Source organism: Zalophus californianus, chromosome 8 (genome assembly GCF_009762305.2).
Source record: "Zalophus californianus isolate mZalCal1 chromosome 8, mZalCal1.pri.v2, whole genome shotgun sequence".
In the NCBI taxonomy this organism is placed as follows: domain Eukaryota; kingdom Metazoa; phylum Chordata; class Mammalia; order Carnivora; family Otariidae; genus Zalophus; species Zalophus californianus.
In genome coordinates this window covers 100,566,682-100,588,263 of record NC_045602.1, presented here as the reverse complement: position 1 = coordinate 100,588,263, position 21,582 = coordinate 100,566,682, and the positions used below count along the sequence as shown (strand labels likewise).

The window sequence follows — 21,582 nt, the reverse complement described above, 5'->3', positions numbered from 1 at the left end:
CCGGGGCAAGCGCCAGCAGCCTCACGCTCCTCCCAGTCGTCCGCTCCACGCCCCGCCCCCCTAACGCGAGGCCATCTCCAGCCCCCTCGCGCCCTGGCCCCGCCCCTCCAGCTCCCCAACGTCCTCGGCGTCTGGCCCGAGCCTGCGCCTGCGCGTGCGCCCTGAGGCCGAAGTAGGGGCGCGCGGTGACTGGAACTCGGAGAGCGGCGGGCGGTGCAGCCAATGGGAGGCGTCGCTGGCTAGCGGCTGGGAGGCGGGGCCTGCGCGGGTGTTAGGTTAGCGCGAGGCGTGACCTAGTTGACAGGCTCTGAGGTGCTGCTGTGGCGGCGGCCGCGGGGCTGAGGCTGTTGGGAGCCGAAGCCTAGCGCGGGCTGAGGGAAGAGGGCAGCGTTTGGCGAGTGGCGCGGGACCCGGAGCCTCTTGCACTTTTTTCCTCCCGAGTGCCCCCTCCCACCCCTCCCACTCCACACACACCCTGTTTGCCCGTGAGCCTGGGGAACTTGCAGCTTAAAGCCAGCCACCCCCACGGCAACATGTACCCCAGCAACAAGAAGAAAAAGGTGTGGAGAGAGGAGAAAGGTAACTGGCCCGTCGAGTCCTGGGGGTGCGGGGGGTGGGGGACGGGTGGGGGCGGGGGTCAGGGCTGTGTGTGCCGCGGTGCCCTCCGCCCGAGCTCCCGCCTCGCGCCCGCCCGGCCGGTGCCGCCTCCCTCGCGAGTCCGCGTGTACACACGCGCACACGCGCGCGCACACCAGCATGCACGCGCCGCCCCCGGGCACCTGCAGCTCGCGCACGTGTGGGCGCACGCCCCTCTGCTGCCTGCTGCGCCCGGTCACCTTCTCCGATGCGGGGCTGCCTTCGCCTGGCTGGTGGCGTGGACCCCGCGCGGCAGTCCTCGGGAGCGGCACAACTTGTTCATGTCCCCCACCCTCTCCTGGGACCGCAGCTGAGACTTTCGGACTCCCGGCCAGGTTGTCCCAGGGACACTTGCCCGCCGGCGAGCGCACAGGCTGCAGCTGCTGCTGCGCCTCCGCGCCCAGCTGACCCTCATCTATTCACTCCTCGCCTCTGTCCCCAACCCCCCAGCTGGCAGAGTGTCTGCACCTTCGGGCGTTTACCCCTTCTCTAGGCCCCTTCTTGCGCCGCAGTGTGACTTTTGAAACCTGGAACTCTAGGGGAAACTGAAAACGGGCGTGTTGTCCGTGAGGATAAGTGCTTTCAGAGAAGTCTGAATGGGCTTTTCTCTGCAGTGTGTTTTTGTGTATTTCATCGCCATTTGTAATCAGAAGTTGCTCAGTGTAAGATTGTGAAACATATCACTCTCGATGAATGAACTTACCCCTGAATTTTGTGCATATTAAAGCTTATCCAGATCGGCTAGATTGACAAGTGGCACTGATTCCTGTAAGACATAGAAGTGTGCCATCCAATCCTCTTTTCTTTCTCCCTCTCCTCTTTTTCTCTGGCATTATAGTTAGATAATATTCCGAGATAAAACTTTAGTCTGGCGTTTTTTCTTTCATTCTATTCACACTTTTTTTTTCCTTTAGCTTTTTACAGAAATGTAGCAAAAAGTACTTGGCGTTGCTACTGCTACCATAGACTAAACCTGCGTATCCAGAGTGAGGTCGGGTGAGAGTAGTGCAGACCTCTCCTTAGTGTATCCCATCTTCTTCATATTAGAAGGATAATGGGGTGACTAGGTTGAGAGTTGATTTCCTTGGTAATAGCTCTTTAAAACCTGTAGATTGTTTTTGCAAGTCCTGGCCTTTATAAACACTAAGGATTTTTTTCAAATTAGTGGGAAGATGTAACATAATTGAACAATCCAATTAAAATGGCTTTGAAAATTTTGAGAGATTAGGTTGTATGTCATTTAATTATGTCTTAATGATTATGGGCTTATATAGAACTAAAAATTCTGTTGAGGATAATAGCCTGGTATATATAAAGTAATGTAAGATAATCTTTGTTTTTGCAGTGGCAATTACTTTAGTTTCAACACACTTTCAACAACGATTTACCTTGTAAGCACTGAAAGATCATCTATGCTCATTTTTGTTGATGGTCTTGGAATGTTAGTTTTGTATTGATAAGGGAAAATAATGGAAATCATGGAGATTGTTTGCAATACATGATTCACTGATGAAATTATGGTGATTACTTAAGAAGTATTTTTCTGTCATAATAATGTTCCTAAAGTAACAATGTTATAATGGTTCCTTCATTTAACATCTACACATTTGGACTGTGGCAAGCAGGCGTTTTAGAATCTTTAACGTCTTGAGGTTGTTTTTTTTTTTTTTTTTGCTTCTAACAATAGGGGAAAATGTAACCAAATTAATATTTTCTAAATAAAGAAGCAAATGCACAATTAAAGAGTGTATTTAACAAACTAAATTTGTCTTGTCTAAAACTAACCTATTTTTGCATGAAGTTTAATGTTAAAGAAAAACTGATTTGAAGACTTTAGTGTATGTCTCAGTGTATCAGGATGTCTATTTTTAAATATTTAATATTTAAAAGTATGTATTGTACCATCAAGAAGGAACTAAGGATTTCTAGTACGGTAGTTAGTATTAAAGAAGCTGATGGGATGCATGACCTTTTTTCTTTCATTGCGCTGGTGAGGATGGTATTGTATTTTTGCGGCTGTTATTTAAATCTAAAGGAAGGCTTATCCACCTCATTGAAATGTCAGGGCATTCTGTAAACACACTTTAGCTCAGTATGCCATCTAATAGTAGGACTGTCTACTTATATGCTTGGTTCACAGAGCAGATTCATTGTAAAGGGGAAGCATTCTTTCAGGAAAAATTTTGTGTAATGCCAAAGAAACTGTATGATGTTTGTGGTCCTTAGCATGTTTCATTGTTTAAACAAATAACTGAGGACTTCTTAAGTCCACATATGTTAAACGTTATTGATGTATTATTTTGAGTTCTAATTGAAAACCACTTAATGTGTATTATAATTTTAAGTACTGGAACATAAATTATCTCTTTGTTTTATCTTATTTTCTTATTATTGATCTTGTTTCTTTTCTAAGAGTCCATACTTAAATGTTTAAATAAATGGAATGACCGAGGCCAGGTTGCATTTCTATATTACCTTCTGACATTTAGTAAAACTACAAGTTACTTCATAATCTCTCTCAACCTGATCACTGATATTGCAATATTTCTATATTAGTGATCTGGACTCTTTTAGTAGTGGTTTGATAAGTGCTAGTCATGCCTTTCCTCCTTTGTGTGAGTATTCCAAATTTACCATTTCCTTCAAGCTTCCTATTCCAGGACCCCCTCCTCCTATATTAAACACATGATATTTCCTTTTAATTCATTTAGCAAATACATGTCATATAACAGGAACAGCCTTAACATCTGCCTCTGTCCATTTCTTTACATGTCCTTTCAGCTCTGTTCCTGTCTTAAAGGAAGCACTTTTCTTATGCTCTTTGTCTCATCTCCTGTATTCCTTGAAATCTTGTGCTATCATTTATTCCCTTTTGGGGATATTTAGTTTGTCATTGTCTTTAGGTTCCCCTCCTCAGCCTGTAATGATACTCGCTCGAGTCTCTACCCTAAAATACCCTTCTTTACAAAGAGCTTCATCTTGGGAGTTGCTGTTCTGACTTCTTTTTCTCAGTTCCCTTGTAGTCTCCTGGATCTCAACTATACTCTAGTGAAACTAATGTTCCTAAATTCACTCGGTAATAACAGTGATGGTACTAATGTAAAAAGAGTTACTATTTGAGTCCTGTTTGTGTGCCCAGCACTATGCTAAGTACAGTAGTCTTCCCTTATTTATGGGGATACGTTCCAGGGCCCCCAGTGGATGCTTAAGACTGCATATAGTACTGAATACTGTATATACTATATTTTTTTCCTGTATATACATACCTATGATAAAGTTTAATTTATAAATTAGGCACAGTAACCTATTAACAGTAAGTGAATGTGGCATTTCAGAATATTTTATTATACTGTACTCATCCTTTTTGTGACGATGTGAGATGATAAAATGCCTGTGTGATGAGGTGAATGACATGACATAGGCTACTGCTGACTTTCTGACCGTATGTCAGAGGATCATCTTCTTCCCGACTGCAGTTGACTATGGGTAAATGCAACTATGGAAAGTAAAACTGCAGATAAGGGGGGACTACTGTACCTTACATGGGTTATCTCATTTAATTTTCACAACAACTCTATGAGGTAGTATACTGTAGGGTCAGGAGCTTTGAATATTTGTCTGGTTTGAATCTTGTACTGTTTACTAGCTGTGGAATGTTAGGTAAGTTATTCAACCTCTCTGGCTTAATTGCCTCATCTATAAATTGTGTGTAATACCTACCTCAAAAAGAACCTGAGACATAAAGAGATTAAAGATCACATAGATTTGCATGGTTTAGGATTAGAATCCAGACAGCTCTGTTAACCATTTTGCTCTCTTTTCAGTGCTGTTGGTGATCCAGTTGATAAAACCAGTGGGTTATTAAATTTTATTCTTCCTGATCTTCCTGTAGCAATTGACAGTATTTCCCATCTTCTTATTTTATTTTTAAATTTAAATTCAATTAACTAACATGTAGTATATTATTAGTTTCAGAGGTAGAGTTCATAATTTCTTATTATATAAGTCATATAATACCCGGTGCTCTCTACATCATGTGCCCTCCTTAATGTCCATCACCCAGTTACTCCATCCCCCCACTCTTCTTATTAAAACTTTTCTTTGCTGGTTTCTACATCATTGGCACTTTGATTCACCTTATACCTCCAGTGACATAAGTTTTATTTCATTTTTCCCTTCTTTGTGTCCACCCCGTAATTGTTTTTTTTGAGGTTCGATCACATCCCTTACCTTTTCCTATGAACTTCCTTTAGGACCAGAAATTTTATTCATAATTTCCAAAATCTCTAGGCTAGCTAGATCTCTTTCTTGAATTCCAGATTCTTCGATTTCAACTTAAATACCCTTTAGGCATCTTACATTCTGTACGGTGTTGACCCTTGAGTATTGTAGTGGTGTGATTTGATTATATATATCACATCTGATTAAATACCTTGTTATTATTACTTCCTAACGTGGCTGAAGAAAAGACAGTTCTAGCAGCAGGGGAAAATGTTGGCTTCCTGTTTCCTTTTCACTTGTACTTTAATTAATACCTTCTGCAGTTTATTTCTGGAAAGAATATTTTAAAGTGATTATTTTATGAGGGTTAGACACCTAAAACTAGTTACTAGCCTTAAATCCATTCACTTTGCAGTGTGCTAAAAGACAGTTGGAGAGAGTACAACTGTCAATCTCTTTACATTGTGGAGACCTTTGGTAAAGAATATGATACATGACAGCTGACATACAGAAAACACCTCATTTGAGGAGCTTTTCTGGTGAAGGTAGTATGCTATAGTGACTAATAGTATAGGCTATAGTTTTTGACTACTGGAGCTATCTGACTGGATTTTAATGGAAAGCTTGCTTTGGACAGGTACTGAACTTTGATGTGCTTCATTTCCCTATCTACAAAATAAGAATAATACTACCAATTTTGCTGAGTTGTTGGAAAGATGATTTCCATGAAATTACATGTGTGAAGTACCTGGCACTTACAGAGAACTTACTGTTCTTAATTCTAAGATGCGTTTTTAAAAACATTTTTTATATTGTCATTAATTCTAGGATGCGTTTTTAAAGATATTTTAATCTTACCAAGGTGTGTTTTGAAAGTAGTGTTTAATTACCTCCACAAAGATATTATTAAATTGAAAGTTCACTTTATTGTTGATGGCATGTTTGAATTAAGGAAATACTGGGGTGGCTGCCTTTTTTGTGCTCTTAGCATTTGTACATACCCGTCTTAGGATTTTGTATTTTATTTATGTAGCTATTATTTTGTATATTATCCATTCCTGTTTTGTCTTATGAACTCCTCAAGGTTAAGGATCACCTTTGCACCTGCAGTGTATAAACATATTACTTGGCGCATAGTAGACTGTTAATATATGTTGATTGAAAGAGTTCATTTATTTCTTGGACTATCATAAGAGTCTTCCTCATCAGGCTCTGACACGCCCCTCCCCCCAAGTAATATGGTATTAACTTGACACTTTTTAACATTCAGTTATGGAGTCATTAGATTTTCATTTTGATGTTTCTCAAGCCCAACCAGTTCTTTGGTTTGTTTACATGATTAAGATCTAAATTATAAAATAATTCCTGAACTTAAAAGTTAAATACAAATGGAGATTCTGCTTTTATTTTGCAAGAACGTTTACTGAAGATGACCTTAGAGGAGAGACGCAAAGAATACATAAGGGACTATGTTCCCCTGAACACCATCTTATCGTGGAAGGAGGAGATGAAAGGCAAGAGCCAAAATGATGGTAAGTTTCTCAGAACATTTTTCAGGTAGATACTGTTCCCATTTATTTATGACTTCTGTGGGACAATTATTGATAGAAATTAATAACTGGCATTCAGTAAAGAGATGACATTTTTGATATTTGAAGTAATTGCTTGGTTGTCATTTAATTATTTTTAGCAATCTATTGTGTGTTATTTAAACTTAGTAAATTATATTAACATAATTCATGTTATGATATAATGGTCCGCATTTATATTATGGCATTTTTAAAAACTGTTCTGCAGTTGTTCTTGGAGCAAATAGTATTAAAGATTTGGTGCTTTGGTGGTGTAGCCCTTTGAGTTTATTTTGATTAGGTTCATTTATTTCAAGTTTCTTCAAGTTATTCTAAGGATTGGATACAGTTGAAAGTATATTAGGAAGAATAGAGAAAAACATTTCCCGTAGTTTTAGAGAAGAATATGTATTTTGTATGGTGTGGTATTATATCTGCATGTAAAATATTTGTATGACAAAATTTACTCTCAGAGTCTTTATGATTTAATAAGAGTCTGGATTGTTTGAGTAAAGATATGTGTTAGCATATAAGTAAAATTTTAAGTATTGAAAAGTTACCTGGAAAAAATTCTAAAAAACATGATAGATTTAATGGATGCTTATTATGCTTACCTCTGAACTAGCACTCATTGGTGTTAATGGTCTGGATGTGAAGCTTGGAAGAAATAGGATGTTTTTTAGGATACTTAACAAATGAGAAAGAAAGGTAACTTTATGAAAGGGACTTGGAAAATGCTAATTTCGCAGGTTCTGGTCTTAGACTGATGGAACTATATAGGATGCTAAGGGTTCAGAACAAGAAGATTAATATGGAATTCCTGTGGACAAATCTGTGGGAAACAGCAGCTCAATTAGGCTTTGGTGTCTGGGAAGAGAACACGTTTACCAGAGTGTTTGCATTTTAGACAGAATTTTTATTTTTCTTTGCTTTGCTTGAAAACATCTGTGAACTTGGGCAAGTGGGGGTAGTAGTTCTACCTCATGTTCTAATGGGGTCATTGGACAAACTGATTGGGACATACACATCTAACCTGCTTGCCCAGGGTTTTCAGTAAATGCAAGCTGTTTTAGTAATGATCTAATTAAGACCTCACTCATTGAAAGAGAGGGTAGTACTATGTAATGAAAAGAATATAGAACTAGAGAGCAAAAGGACAGAATTTGGGCCTTGATTGATCTAAGACCATAAGCCTTTTCGTGTTTGGATCTCAGTTATTTCTTCTTTTTTAGTAAGACACTGGTATCAAATACTTCGGCACCAGTTTTTTTTATGGCTAGTAAATCTTTTTCCAGTACTTCAGTCATCTGATTTTCTTTCTTAGTTGCTGTTTTAACTGGTCACTCTTCTTTTAAAACAATTTTTGCCTCTCAGAAAGAGGTAGATTCCTGTTGCTGTTAAAACAATTGACAAAGCAGTAGAGATACCCAGGTTGTATTGCCCAGTGTTGGTCTGCTCACCTCTGCATAAAAGCTTGGCCTTTATGTTGGCTGCTTCTATTTGAATATACACATAACTGTAGGGTTGAACTGGGTTATCAGAGAACTCACAGTTGGATGTTTTCAGAGATATCACACACCAAAATATGTCCCTTAAATCAGAAAAATACATTGAATAACACCTGCCATTGTTATTCCATAACAGGATCCTATGTATTTACTCCTGTGTCCCAATATGAGCTTTATAAGTGGTTACAGCTGCTCTATGTATTTCACTTTTTTCCTTCATGCTTTTTTGAACTGAAAGTTTTCCATGGGGAGTGAGGTGTGATCAAAATTATATTTCTTTTGAACCTGTTTTATTCTTTCTATCTAATGTTACTTGCTCCCCTGTTGTGACCTAGAAATTAGTTGACTAGCCTCTTCTTTTTTTCATGAAACAGAATGGCTCATTCGACAAGTAAGATCTATTTATTTCTTTATATAACATATATCTTTCAAAAGTGCTTTTTCCAGTGTTCCCTATCCAGTGTGCAGTTACACTAAAATATTAGCAAAGAGAGTTTTAGTATTTAACAGTTTGAAAGATCCTTTAAGAATATAAATTAAAAAAATAATAAAGGACGATATATTTTATTTTGAAATGTTTAAGCCACTGCTTATAAATGTATATGTATATAAGTAGGTTTGGATTTTTATAATATCTAAATTTTTTAGGTGTCAGATTTCAAACTAAGTCTTAAAAGGAGTTTATAATTCTTTGTCCTATATTTTCTGATTTGTAGGACATGAACAGTATTTATTGGGCTTGCACAATATTCCAATTTCAAGTGTTGTGGTTTATTATTATTATTTACATTTTTATAGAGGGACATTTTGGCCTTGATATCCAGGATTACATAGAAAGTTCTCAAGCTATTGTTTTTAATTTTTTTCTTTCTTTGCTCAATTTTGCTTTACTTTAATTAAATGCTTTTTTATTATGTTGTAGTAGAAAGTTAAATAAACTAGGGAGTAGTTGAATGTGTTTGTCATAATTTTGATTTTAAGGCCTCCTAAAATAGGAAACCAAAAATTGCCAAATATAAAATCCTTGTTTGTGTAGAAAGGAGGAGGTAGGGAGATGATCACCAAAAAAACCAAACAAACAACAACCCCCCCCAACAACCTGCTTCCTTATTGTTCATGTTCATATTTGTTAACTGCTATTGGCAAATCTCTGAATCATGTGCTTCACTTAATAATTCTCTTTCATTTGTCAGTTGCTTTATTGAAGGTTATTTTAAAATGCTTGTCTCTTATTATACCATGTCTCAACACCTGTGATAGTGCCTCATGGGTAGGTGAGCACAATTAGTATGTTAAATAAGAACACCTCAGAGGTTAACCATCTATGAAGGAGAGTTCTGTATTTTTTTTTTTCAAACTTTAAAATGAGCATTTAAAAACATATATAAAAATGGGAGTAGTGTAATGAACCTTTATACACCAATCACCCTGTTAAATCATGGTTAATGATTTAACAATCAACAGTTAAAACATGGCCAATTTTATTTCATTTATACCAGTGCTTCCCACACCTTTTTACCAAATTATTTTGAAGCAATTCCTATATGTCATATCAATTTTATCTGTAAATAAATGTGTGCATATATCTCTAAAAGATAGGGACATATTTTTTGTTTTTTTTTTTACTATAACCACAACACTCATCACTCCTCAGTTAATAATTCTTTAATGTAATTAAATATCCAATTAGTAGTAAAATTTTTACAATTGTCTCGTAAGGATTTTGTATTTTTTTAATACAGATTTGCTTGAGTTAAGATCTAAACATGGTTTGTTCACATATTGCATTTAATATATTTCTAAGTCTCTTTTAATGTATAGTTCCTTTTCTCTCTATCCTCCCTCTCGCCCCCTGTAATTTATTTGATAAAGTAGGTTATTTGTCTTACAGAAATTTTCACATTTTGGATATTGCTGATTGCATCTTTGTAGTGTCATTTAACATGTTCCTCTGTCCACAGTGTTTCTTATGAGCTGGTAGTTCCAGAGGCTTGATTAGACTTGGGTTTAATTTTTGTTTTTAAAGAATACTTTAGAGATTATTATACCTTCTTTTGCATAATATCACAAGGCACATAATGTTTGGTTACCTCTCTATTTTGATAAGACTGATCACTAGGTTCAAGTATTGCCAGCCTAATTTATCCATTGGAAAGTTCCCTATCAGCTTTTCACCTAATGATTTTCATAGCCATTGATGATCATTGCTTCGATCCATTATTTTATTAGAGGTTGCAAAATGGTCTATTCTGATTTTATCATTCCTTCTTCATTTATTATTTGGACTGCTATAAAGAACTTTCTCTTATCAACTTTTTTGTTTTCATGTAATACAACTTATACAGAAAAGTCAGAATAAATGCTAAACTCCCTTTTATTTACCAGTTTTTAAATTGAGTTGGTTTCCTGAAATCTTCCAAAAGGAATCAAAAAGTTCTTTTTTAAATTTTTTAAATTTATTTTATTTTATTTTTTAAATATTTGTTTGACAGAGACACAGCGAGAGAGGGAACCCAGGGAGTTGGGGGAGTTGAGCAGGGAGCCCAGTGTGGGCCTTGATCCCAGGACCCTGGGATCATGACCTGAGCTGAAGGCAGACACTTAACGACTGAGCCACCCAGGCACCTCATCATTTTTTTAACTTATTTTAGAGAGAGAGAGAGAGAGAGAGAGAGAGAGAGAGAGAGAGTGTGTGTGTGTGTGTGTGTGTGTGTTTGTGTGTGTGTGTGTGTGTGAATGAGCAGCAGGAGGGACAGAGGAAGGGGGAAAGAGAATCTCCAGCAGACTCCATGCTGATTGCAAAGCCTGATGCAGGGCTGGATCTCACGATCCTGAGATCATGACTTGAGCCGAAATCAAGTGTTGGATGCTCAACTGACTGAGCCATCCAGACACCCCTCATTTTAAGTTTTGACTGTCATTTTGAAACTCTGTCTCCCTGCCACATATGTATATTAAGTGGGAGTACCTCAATGGTTAACAGTCTACAAAGGTTGTGCATTTGTGTATGTGCATTTTTAAAGTAGAGCTCTCACATAAAAACATACAATTACTAAATTATAGTCTTAGGGTGTAGTAGAAAGGCAAATACAGCTATATAGATACATGGATGTATGGATGGATATGATAGAAAAAGGGCATTGTTTTCTTTGTAGGGGTGAAAGTTCTCAGGTTTAAATTGTATGTGTTCTGTTCTCCTTTGCTACTTCCAACCTAAAGTTCTTCTAAAACCCCACTCAAAGAAGCATTGTTGTTACTTTCTTTGGATGGAGCAGAGGATTGGCAAAGACTCTGCTATGCTTATGCTAATTTTGTATTACTAGTTATAGTTAGTATCAGGGAAAAGAGCTACAGCTTTAAGTTTAGATGTTTGAGGCATTACTTTTAATGTTTACATGGAATAGCAAAGGAGGAAAAATAAAATAAATTATGAAGATGAGTTAGATGAAAAATACGGAATTATTTTACTCAGGTATGACAGATTTTTTTTAAAGGGGTCATTCAGGAAGAAACTTTATATTTTATATCTTGATATATTTCATATCTTATATATATTCAAATCTGATTTATAGTCATTTGAAAACACTTAACTAGAAATGGTCTGAACTGTGAAGTCTTTTCGTGAATCTCCATTTTTTGAGGTATATAAAAATATTTTGAGATTGTTGAGGCATGTGTGTAATCTTTCTTTCATATTGAAAATAGTAGCATTGTTAGTTTAGAAGTTCAACCTTATTTGCTCTCATTTTCATTAGAACTAATTTCTTCTGTTAAATATTTCCACAAGAGGTAATGGCTGACCAGAAAAATAAAAGTTAAGTCCAGACTCCTCAATATCTCAGTCACTGAGATCTTACTTCAGTGTGGGTATTGAATTTCATTGTATTTTACCTGTGTACCAACTTGACAATTGATATTTTAAAATCATAAAAAAAGTGTGTCTTAATATTTCGATCTTGGTGCGTAGTCTAGTATTTTTACCCTTAGTAAATTTATAATAACTTTTTTGAATGCTAATATGTTTATTAATCCCTAGAAATGAGGAAATAAGAACATAACTACTTATGTTACTGAGTATTACATGGAGAGGGGTGAGGGACCATAATGGTAAAAGGAATTACAAAAAAATTTAGTGACTGTGATCACTGTGGGCACTGTCCCCGATTTTTAAACGATGTTAACTACATTATTTGATTAAATATTTGATGTTAGTTGGAAGAGCACAATTTAAAATGACTAGTTAGGAAAATGGTATTTAAAACAGGATAGAATTTAGTAGGGATACAAATACTGGAAAAGAATATTTTCTGTTTAATTTTTTGATATTGATTCCTTCTATCAAACACTATACTTAAAATGATCTGTAGAAGCAGAAGAAGGCTCAGAGCAAAACTTCTTAACTTCTTAGACAGAAATCTTTATTTTTTAAAATTTTTTAGAGAGTGTGTGCACGTGGGCAGGGGGAGGGGAAGAGGGAAGAGAGAGAGAATCTCAAGCAGGCTCCACTCTCAGCAAAGAGCCAGACACAGGGCTTGATCTCAGGATCCTGAGATCATGACCTGAGTGGAAATCAAGAGTTAGATGCTTAACCGACTGAGCCACCCAGACACCCTTAGATAGAAATCTTTTATATTGAGTGTGTGGTGATTTTTCCCCCTTAATATGATCTTAAAATAAATTTAATTTAAAAAACCAGAAATCTATTTTTGCCTCAGGCAACAAAGACCACTCTGGCTTATTCTTCAAACAGTTATTTGTGATGCTTCCATTACCAACAAAGATGTTGCAAAAGTAGAACTTATATTAGAAACACATTTTTCACTTTACAGTTAAAAGTAAAGACCAGTATAAAGACTAAAATCCTAAAATGTGCTAAACTTTATGGTCTGGCCCCCTCTCCTCTTTTGGCTCTTTATTTTACCACTCCTTTTCTTGGTCTCTGCCTGTGGCCACACTACCCTTTTTTGTTTCTTGAATGTACTGTGTTCCCTCCCACTCTCGCTACTGGGGTCTTTACCTGTATTTTCCTCCCCCTCCCACGCCCCTTCCCCCGTACCACTTCTTTCACCTTAATTTTTCTCAGCTTTCATTTCTCACCTTGAAACCCTTCCTTCCTTCCTTCGTTCCTTCCTTCCTTCCTCTTTTCTTTTTTCTTTTCTTTTCTTTCTTTTCTTTCCTCTCCCTGAGCCCTTATTCTGGAACAGTTTTCTTTAGTAGATACTTTCATAGTGCTATGTTCCTTTTCATAGAGCATTTATATTAATTTGTTTTTATGTACTCAATCATAGGATTATCTTGATCAGGTTATATCTCCATATGAGATTATAATTACTAGGAAAATAGGGATGATGTTGTCTTCACTCCCCTTTATATCTCTGGCATCTGTCATAGTACTTGCTGCACAGTGGATACTCATTAAATACATGTTGTGTGAATGAATAAATTAGAAACTACATGCCTGGTGGTATTTTCATGTATTATTTCCTTTCTGCTTACCTTTTTTTCACTGTGTTGTAAAGATTCATGTGGGAATGATGGGCTTAGAAATTAAGCCAAATGCTTTTTAATGTAGGTAACATGCATTTATATCTCTATGATATAAGGTTGACTTTATTAAGTTTTAAAAGTTAGTCCACTGATAAATTTGAATAAAGATTTTATTGAACTATTACATAGATATTTAACTAGTTGAGACAAGGATGGGAATTCATGTGTTGTGTATTCATCAATATTTTATGTTATTATTTATAATAATTAGTAACTAAATGTCATCATTTCAGTTTCTGTGAGTTTAAATGTCAAAAGAGCTTGGGGCGCCTGGGTGGCACGGTCAGTTAAGCCACCAACTCTTGGTTTCGGCTCAGCTCAGGTCGTGATCTCAGGGTTGTGAGATCGAGCACTGCCTTGGGCTCCGCACTCATTGCAGAGTCTGCTTAAGTTTCTCCCTCTCCTTCTGCCCCTCCCTTCGTGCTCCCTCTCTCTCTTTCTCTCAAATAAATCTTTAAACAAATATTTTAAAAAATGTCAAAAGAGCTTAAGTTAAATGGGTGTAAACATAGACACTAAGCTTATTGTAGAGTAATTTAAAGTGTGAGGAAACCTTAAAGTATTGCCATTCTAAATGCATTTACTTTGGCATTATTGATTCTTGATATGTAAAGCAACTATAAGAAATTATCTTAATATTATATCCCATTTAAGCCTTTTACTGAGTTAGTTGGTTTGCTTCAGAAAACAACTTGGCTACTGACAAGCAGTTTGGTCCCCTGTGAGAGAATTAGGCTAAACAACTTCTAAAAATTTTGAGAATAATGGCATTCATTGTAATAAAGTATGAAAAAATTAAAAATTTTTATCATGCTTTTCTGGGTGAAGGTGTGAGCACTGGTTTAGTCAAACATTTGTGAAGTAAGGTTAATTTCTAAAATGGAGGAAAAAATATGAAGTTATATAGGGATTCATGATTGACTACATGATTTTGTTTTTCCTTCACCTTTATTTCACTCTTGATCCTTTTACCTACTTCCCAAGATTGTTTTAACAAAAGTATATTTTATTGTGCACTGGAGTGTATACCACTACATGCTATGTGAATTGTCCTTGTATTTAAGCTTGTTTTTAAACTAATACAGAACTAAAAACCACATATCTTTTTTTTTTTTTTTTTTTTGGTATATATAATGACTTGGTGTTGAGACCACAAGATAAAAAGTTCCTTCTGTGTGTTTTATAAGTCTGTACTTCACAGATTCTGTTAGTTTTCTTTTTTACCCACTAAGTGAATTATACTAGTAAACAGATTTTACTTAAATATCTTTTGGTCAGTTTAGACAGGTACTTTGAGATGGGTTATAGAATAGACTAGTGGTAGCCAAAGCCAATATTTTCTTTTCATTTTCTTTGTTTTCTCTCCCTGTGATCATTTTTCTACATGAAAGAGTCTTTATAAAATCTTAGTTTTCTTTTCTGAAATATTTATTGACTTTTCATGTAAGTATTCAAAACAAAGATTTAAATACCATTTACAGTTTACCTAAGCCTTTGATTTAGAATCATACTGAGGATTACTGATGAAACAAGAATCAAAATATAGTTCAATAACAAAAAACCGGGTATATAACAAAATATAGATCAGCAACAAAATACAGTTCAACAGTAGCCTATATGCCTGGCCATATTTCATACCAGGGCAAAAGATAATTTGCCTTTCGAGGTTTCTAATACTAAGGTTTAGTTTGGTCTAACTCCAGGGAAGCTATGGATTTCAGATTGCTGGTTGTTTCCTTGAGAATGGACTAGGATATATTCAGTTTTTCAAGAAACCTCAAAATATAGGGGATTCTCTCATTAATCTTAGATTTGTGATTGTGTTTGCCATCTGAATATAACAGAGCTAGAGATTTTCCAAATTTTGTACTTCTCTTGTATGTTGGGGTAAAAACTTTCAAGGTGTGTGTGTATATATGTGCATAAGTTGAGGCTCAATGCTAAATATTCATCAGACATGTAGTAATGGGAGTGATTTCCATTATTTTGGTATATATGTACCTTGCATGTTAACTATGGGAGTGCAGAAGTTTTGGGATTAAACATTGCTGGCATCGATCCTAATTCTGCTATGATGTGTCCTAGCCAGAGAACCTATGATGTCCCTAAACTTGTCTCTTCATTTGTTACTTGCCACATAGGGGCTGATTATTTCTCCATCCTTAGGTTGTCATGAGAATTGAGAGAGGGTATCAATAGGCCTACATAGCTCCAAAGCTTGCTCTTCTTATTCTAGAATGCACCTTTCTCTTGCAGGAAACTCCTTGTGACTCTGTATTCACTACTCCTAGTCACATCTGTGTTCTTAACCAATGTATAATATAACATAGATTTTTTTTTTTTTCTATTCCTGGAACTCTAACTACATGTCTACTTTGAATTTGGTCTGTCTGCTTTAAAAAGGTAGGAATTGTGAATGCTTATTGAAATTGTATTTTATAAGGTCTAGTGGAGGTTCTTGTGTATGTATCCATTTAGTAGTTTGTTTTAAGCATACTTAGTGGAATTACAAGTGGTCAAGGAAGATATTTTTTTAAAACACTTGGTTTCGCAACATCAGGACTATTAATATTTTGTTTTCTTTATGAGTGTGTATATTGAATTTTGAAGTTTGTACTGTCAGATTTGAGAAGAATGAGGGCATCTAAAATAGAAAAATACTTTCTGGATTAAAAGCTAATATATTAAAATTTGTAACTTTTATATAGCACTTAGTAAGAGTAAATAGCAAGTGAATTAAAAGTCTCTGGTCTTCACTGTATATGAATTTTAATATCATTGAAAGGGAAGAATTGTTTAAAGTAGTATGTGAACAATTTTCACATACTAAGGGAATAGCATAGTTCATGCATCAGAGGAGATGACTTGGAGGAAAATACCTTGACCTTTTGTGGATATGAGAAGTCTGGAAAGAAAAGACAAAAACAGGAATTTTAAATTTTGGGGCAGCCTGGGAAAGAGGATATAGGAATGAAACAAGGAGGGGACTCAAGGAGGGGTGGCGGAGAGCAAGGAGCTCCAGCAATATAGCAGGAAGTCAGTCCCCATTTAAGGACATTATCCGTCCTCAAAGAATATAGATAGGATGGGGGTTGGAGATATTTATCTTATTTGATTGTTAAAATAATGGGTGTACTTGTATGGAGATACCCAGGTGCCTAACATCGTGATTGTCTTAATGATAGTAGAAATTGTGTGACTCCTGAGAATATTGAGTTTAGCCATAGTTATGAGTGTCTTTGACAAACGCAAAAAATATATGCTGTATAGTGTCTGAATTCTTCCACTTGTTTGGGTGGTATGTGGCTGGATAGATCTGAAAATGTGTTCCTGGCAGTCTTAAGAAACTAGTTCAAATTTCTGGTAATTTGACTTGGTCTTTAAGTATATTTAGAATCTGTTTAACCATTTTTAAAGTGTACATTTTAGTGGCTTTAAGTAAATTTACAGTGTTGTGCAACCATTATCAGTACCCGTTTCCAAAATCTTCTCATCTTCCTGCATAGAAACCGTACCCATTAAATAACTCCCCATCCTCCCCTCTCACACAGTTTTTGGTTATCACTGTTCTGTTTTCTGTCTCCATAAATTTGCCTGTTCTAGACTTTACCTAAGTAGAATAATAAAATGTTCTTTATGTCTGGCTTACATTACTTAGCATAATATTTTCTAGGTTCATCCATATTATAGCATGTATTAGGATTTCATTCTTTTGAGGTTGGATAATAGTTTCCTGTATGTATATGCAACATTTTGTTTATTCATTCATCTCTTGATAGACATTAGGTTTTTTACACCTTTTGGCTATTGTGAATAATGCTACTGTGGACCTTGGTGTATAAGTATCAGAGTCTCTTTTGTTTTTTGGGGGGTATATAAACTAGGAGTGGAATTGCTAGATTATATGGTAATTCTGTGTTTTAACTTTTTGAGGAACCACAAACCTGTTTTCCACAGTGGCTGTATCCTTTCACATATTGTCATCAGCCATGCACAGGGGTTCCCCCACGTTCTTGTCAGTGCTTGTCCTTTTCTTTTTTTCTTTTTTTTTAATGATAATATAAAGGATAATTTTTTTTTCAGCAGTGCTTTGTAGTTTTTACCATACAAGTCTTTCACCTCCAGTTAAGTTTATTACTAAGTATTTTATTCTTTCTAATGCTATTATAAACGGAATTGTTTTCTTTCACTACTTATTGGTGGTTCATTGTTAGTACACAGGAAAGAAACTGATCTTTGTTGATTTTGTATCCTGCAACTTTGCTGAATTCAAGCTAATAATCTTTGGGTTTTCCACATCATGTTATCTGTGAACAGAGATAATTTTATTTATTCCTTTTAAGCTGCTGCTGAATTCAATTTGTGTTTTGTTGAGGATATTTGCATTGTTATTCATAAGGGATATCGGTCTGTAATTTTGTAGTGTCTTTTACTGGCTTTGGTATTGGTTAATGCTGGTAATGATTATTTAGAATGAGTTAGGTAGTGTTCCCTCCTCATTTTTTTTTGAAGATTTTGAGAAGGATTAGTGTTAATTCTTTAAATGTTTGGTAGAATTCACTAGTGACACCATCTAGTCCTGACCTTATTTTTTGGGTGGGGGGAGGGTCCCAAAGTTTCTGAATGCTGATCAATCTCCTTACTAGTTATAGGTCTATTCAGATTTTCTATTTTTTTTATGAATCAGTTTTGGTAGGTATATCTAGGTGTGTTTCTAGTTATTTGTCCATTTCATCTAGGTTATCCAAGTTGTTGGTGTTCATAGTATTCTCTTACAATACTTTTTATTTTTGTAAAGTTGGTTGTTCTTCATCTTATTTCTTAGCATAGCTAACGGTTGTAAATTTTACCTTTTCAAAAGGCCAGCCTTTAGTTTTGTTGATCTTTTCTAATTTTTTTATTCTTTATTTATCTCCACTAGTCTTTATTATTTATTCTGGTAGCTTTCTGTTTAGCTTGTTCTTTTTTTTTTAATTCCTTGATGTGCAAAATTAGATTATTGATTTGAGATCTTCTTTTTCAATGTATATGTTAAGAACTATAAATTTCTTTCAACACTGTTTCTGCTTTATGCCATGAGTTTTTATGTGGTGTATTTTCATTTGTCTATGTATTTTTGGGATTTTTTCTTTGCACATTGTTCAAAAGCATGTTGTTTAATTTGCACATATTTATTCATATTCCAGTTTTCTTTGTTATTGACTTCAGTTTTATTCCATTATGACAAGAAAAGATTTTTTATGATTTCAATCTTTTTTTGTACTTTTGAGATTTGTTTTGTGGCATAACATCCTGAGTAATATTCCATGTGCACTTGAGAAAAAAGTTATTGTTGGATACAGTGTTTTATTTGTCTCTTAGGTACATTTGGTTTATAGTGATTATCATGTCCTCTATTTCCTCATTGGTTTTCTGTCTGGCTGTTCATCTATTATTGAAAGTGGAACATTTAAATCTCTTTAATTATGGGTATGTATTTTCCCTTCAATTATGTCAGTGTTGCTTCCTATATATATTTATTATTTTATTTTATTGATGACTTGACCTTTTTATCAATATATGATATCCTTTATTCTTTGTAATGGTTTTTGACTAGAGTCTATTTTGTCTGATATTAGTATAGCTACCTCAGCTCTCTTTGGTAACTATTTGCACGGAATATCTTGTTTTATCCTTTCACTTTTAACCTATTTATATGTTTAGTGAGTCTCTTGTGGACAGCATATAGTTACCCCCCCTTTTATAATTCATTCTGCCAATCTCTGTCTCTTGATTGGAGAGTTTAACCATTTGTATTTCAAGTAATTACTGATAAGGAGGGACTCATCTCTGCCATTTTGGTATCTTCTGTATGTCTTAAAATTTTTTGTCCCTCATTTCCTCCATTATTACCTTCTTTTGTGTTCATCTGATTTTCTTTTTTGTAGTGACACCTTTTGATTCCCTTAACTTTTGTGCCTATTCTATTTAGTATTTTCTTTGTGATTACCATGGGGATTGCATATAACATCCTAAAATTTTAAAGTTATAATTTTTATAAAGTTATTACCTAATCAAATTGATGCCTGCTTAACTTTATTTGCATACAAAAACTGTTATATAGCACGATCATCCTGCCCCCTTTATGCTATTGATGTAACATACTGCATGTTTATATATTGTGTGCTCAGTAACAGATTTATTATTAGTTTTTATGCATTTGTCTTTTAAATCATGTAGAAAATAGAAAGTAGAGTTTACAAGCCAAAATTACAGTAATACTGGCTTTTATATTTGCCCATTTATTTATCTTTAATGAAGATATTTATTTCTCCCTATGGCTTCGATTTACTGTCTAGCATCCTTTTGTTTCAACCTGAGAGACCCTAATTAGCATTTTGTACATCTACTGGTAATAAACTACTGCAATCTTTGTTTATCTGCAGCTGTGTTTATTTCTCCCTCATTTTTGGAAGGACAGATTAGCTGAATATAGAATTCTCAGTTCACATTTTTTTTCCCTTTCATCCCTTTAAACAAGTCATACCACTTTTTTCCCTTTTGTCTCCAAGGTTTCTGATGAGGAATCAACTGATAATCTTATTGGGGATCCCTTGTGCATAATGAGTTACTCTTGCTTTCAATTCTCTCTCTGTTTTTGATCTTTGACAGTTTATGATGTGTCTTTTGTGAATTTCTGAATTTATTCCATTTGGAGTTCATTGAGATTTTTTGATTTGTAGATTGATATCTTTCATCAGATTTGTGACTTTTTGTCCATTATTTCTTCAAATTATCTTTTTGTCCTTTTCTCACCTTCTGAGCCCCCTGTAATGCATATGTTGGTGTGTTTGACTGTGTCCCTCAAGTCTTTTAAGCTCTGTTGATTTCATTCTTTTGTTTTTCATCCTTGATAATTTCAATTCTTTTATCTTTAGGTTCACTGATTTTTTTCTTCTGGCTGCTCAATTCTGCTGTTGAACTCCTTTAGTGAATTTTTTATTCTCAGTAATTGTGCTACTCAACTCCTGAATTTTTAATTCTTTTTTCAATAATTTTTCTTTTTAAATTTTCTGTTCCTACATTGTTTTCTTGATTTCCTTTTTAAGGTGGTTGTTTAAAGGCCATTGTTGAAAACTGGGCTTTTGACTGGCTTTTGACTACTGTAATGTGGTAACTGTGGAAATCAAATTCTCCTCCAGGGTTTTTGTCTTTTTTTTGATTGCTGAAAACTATATAAGTCATTTGTTTTGAGGTTTTTCTTATTTTTGCATAGACTCCTCCTTGTCATGTGTGATCATTAAACTCTCTTCCTTTAGCTCGTGATTGCCTCAGGTTTTTACACGAATTTCCTCAGGAATTCTCTTTGTCTTTGCAGATTAGCTATATGCTGGGACTCTCCTTCAGCACTTAACTAGGTCTTCTCTGAACCTAAGATCATTTTGAGGTGTAAACTTAAGGTCTTTTCAAGTCTTTTTCTGAGCATATATCCTCTCTGGACATGCACATGACTTTCTTTTTCTCCCCACCCCCCAAGACTTACTCATTTATTTATTTATTTGAGGGAGGGGAGGCATGCAGAGACAGAGGGAGAGGGAGAGAATCTCAAGCAGACTCCCCACTGAGTGCAGAACCTGACAAAGGGCTCCATCCCACTATCCTGAGATCATGACCTGAGCCAATGAAAGAATCAGATGCTTAACCAACTGAGCCACCCAGGTGCCCCTAACTTTCTAAAGTCTTCTGTATACATGGCTGCTTTTGAATGTTCTTATTTGCCAGAGAGTCTCATCTCATCTTTTCCTCTGGACATTATATAGTCTATTGTATATCCACTCTTAATCTTGCCCCAGGTGTCTGTGAGTCCTTAGTTGCCTAGCAGCTTTTATGAGCAGTGCCTGTTGATTTTTCCACTTTAGTTTTGAGTTAGGTGAAGTAGAGATGAGTGCCTTGCTTCAGTTCTTCAGGTATCCCCTAGATAGGTTAGAACAGACTTAACACAGTAACTTGTGAGTAAGGTCTGTTCTGTACCTTCTGGTTTGTGTTGGGAAGAGGGTGAGATATGGATGAGTACAAATACTACAAAGGCTTCCAACTCTTTTAAAGGTGGGTTTTTCTTAACT

At 35.7% G+C, this 21,582-nt stretch overlaps 1 protein-coding gene across 3 annotated transcripts in view; it reads left to right on the top strand.

The window, feature by feature from the left end:
* Positions 1-276: 276 nt before the first annotated feature.
* The window catches only part of MACROD2 (mono-ADP ribosylhydrolase 2), a 2,068,343-nt gene continuing 2,047,037 nt past the window's right edge, over positions 277-21,582 (top strand). For all 3 annotated transcript variants that reach the window (XM_027621583.1, XM_027621584.1, XM_027621585.1), the window contains exons 1-2: positions 277-579; positions 6,273-6,389. In XM_027621583.1, coding sequence (XP_027477384.1) covers positions 534-579; positions 6,273-6,389 — 163 coding nt within the window. In that variant the 5' untranslated portion in view covers positions 277-533. The remainder of the gene's footprint in view (positions 580-6,272; positions 6,390-21,582) is intronic.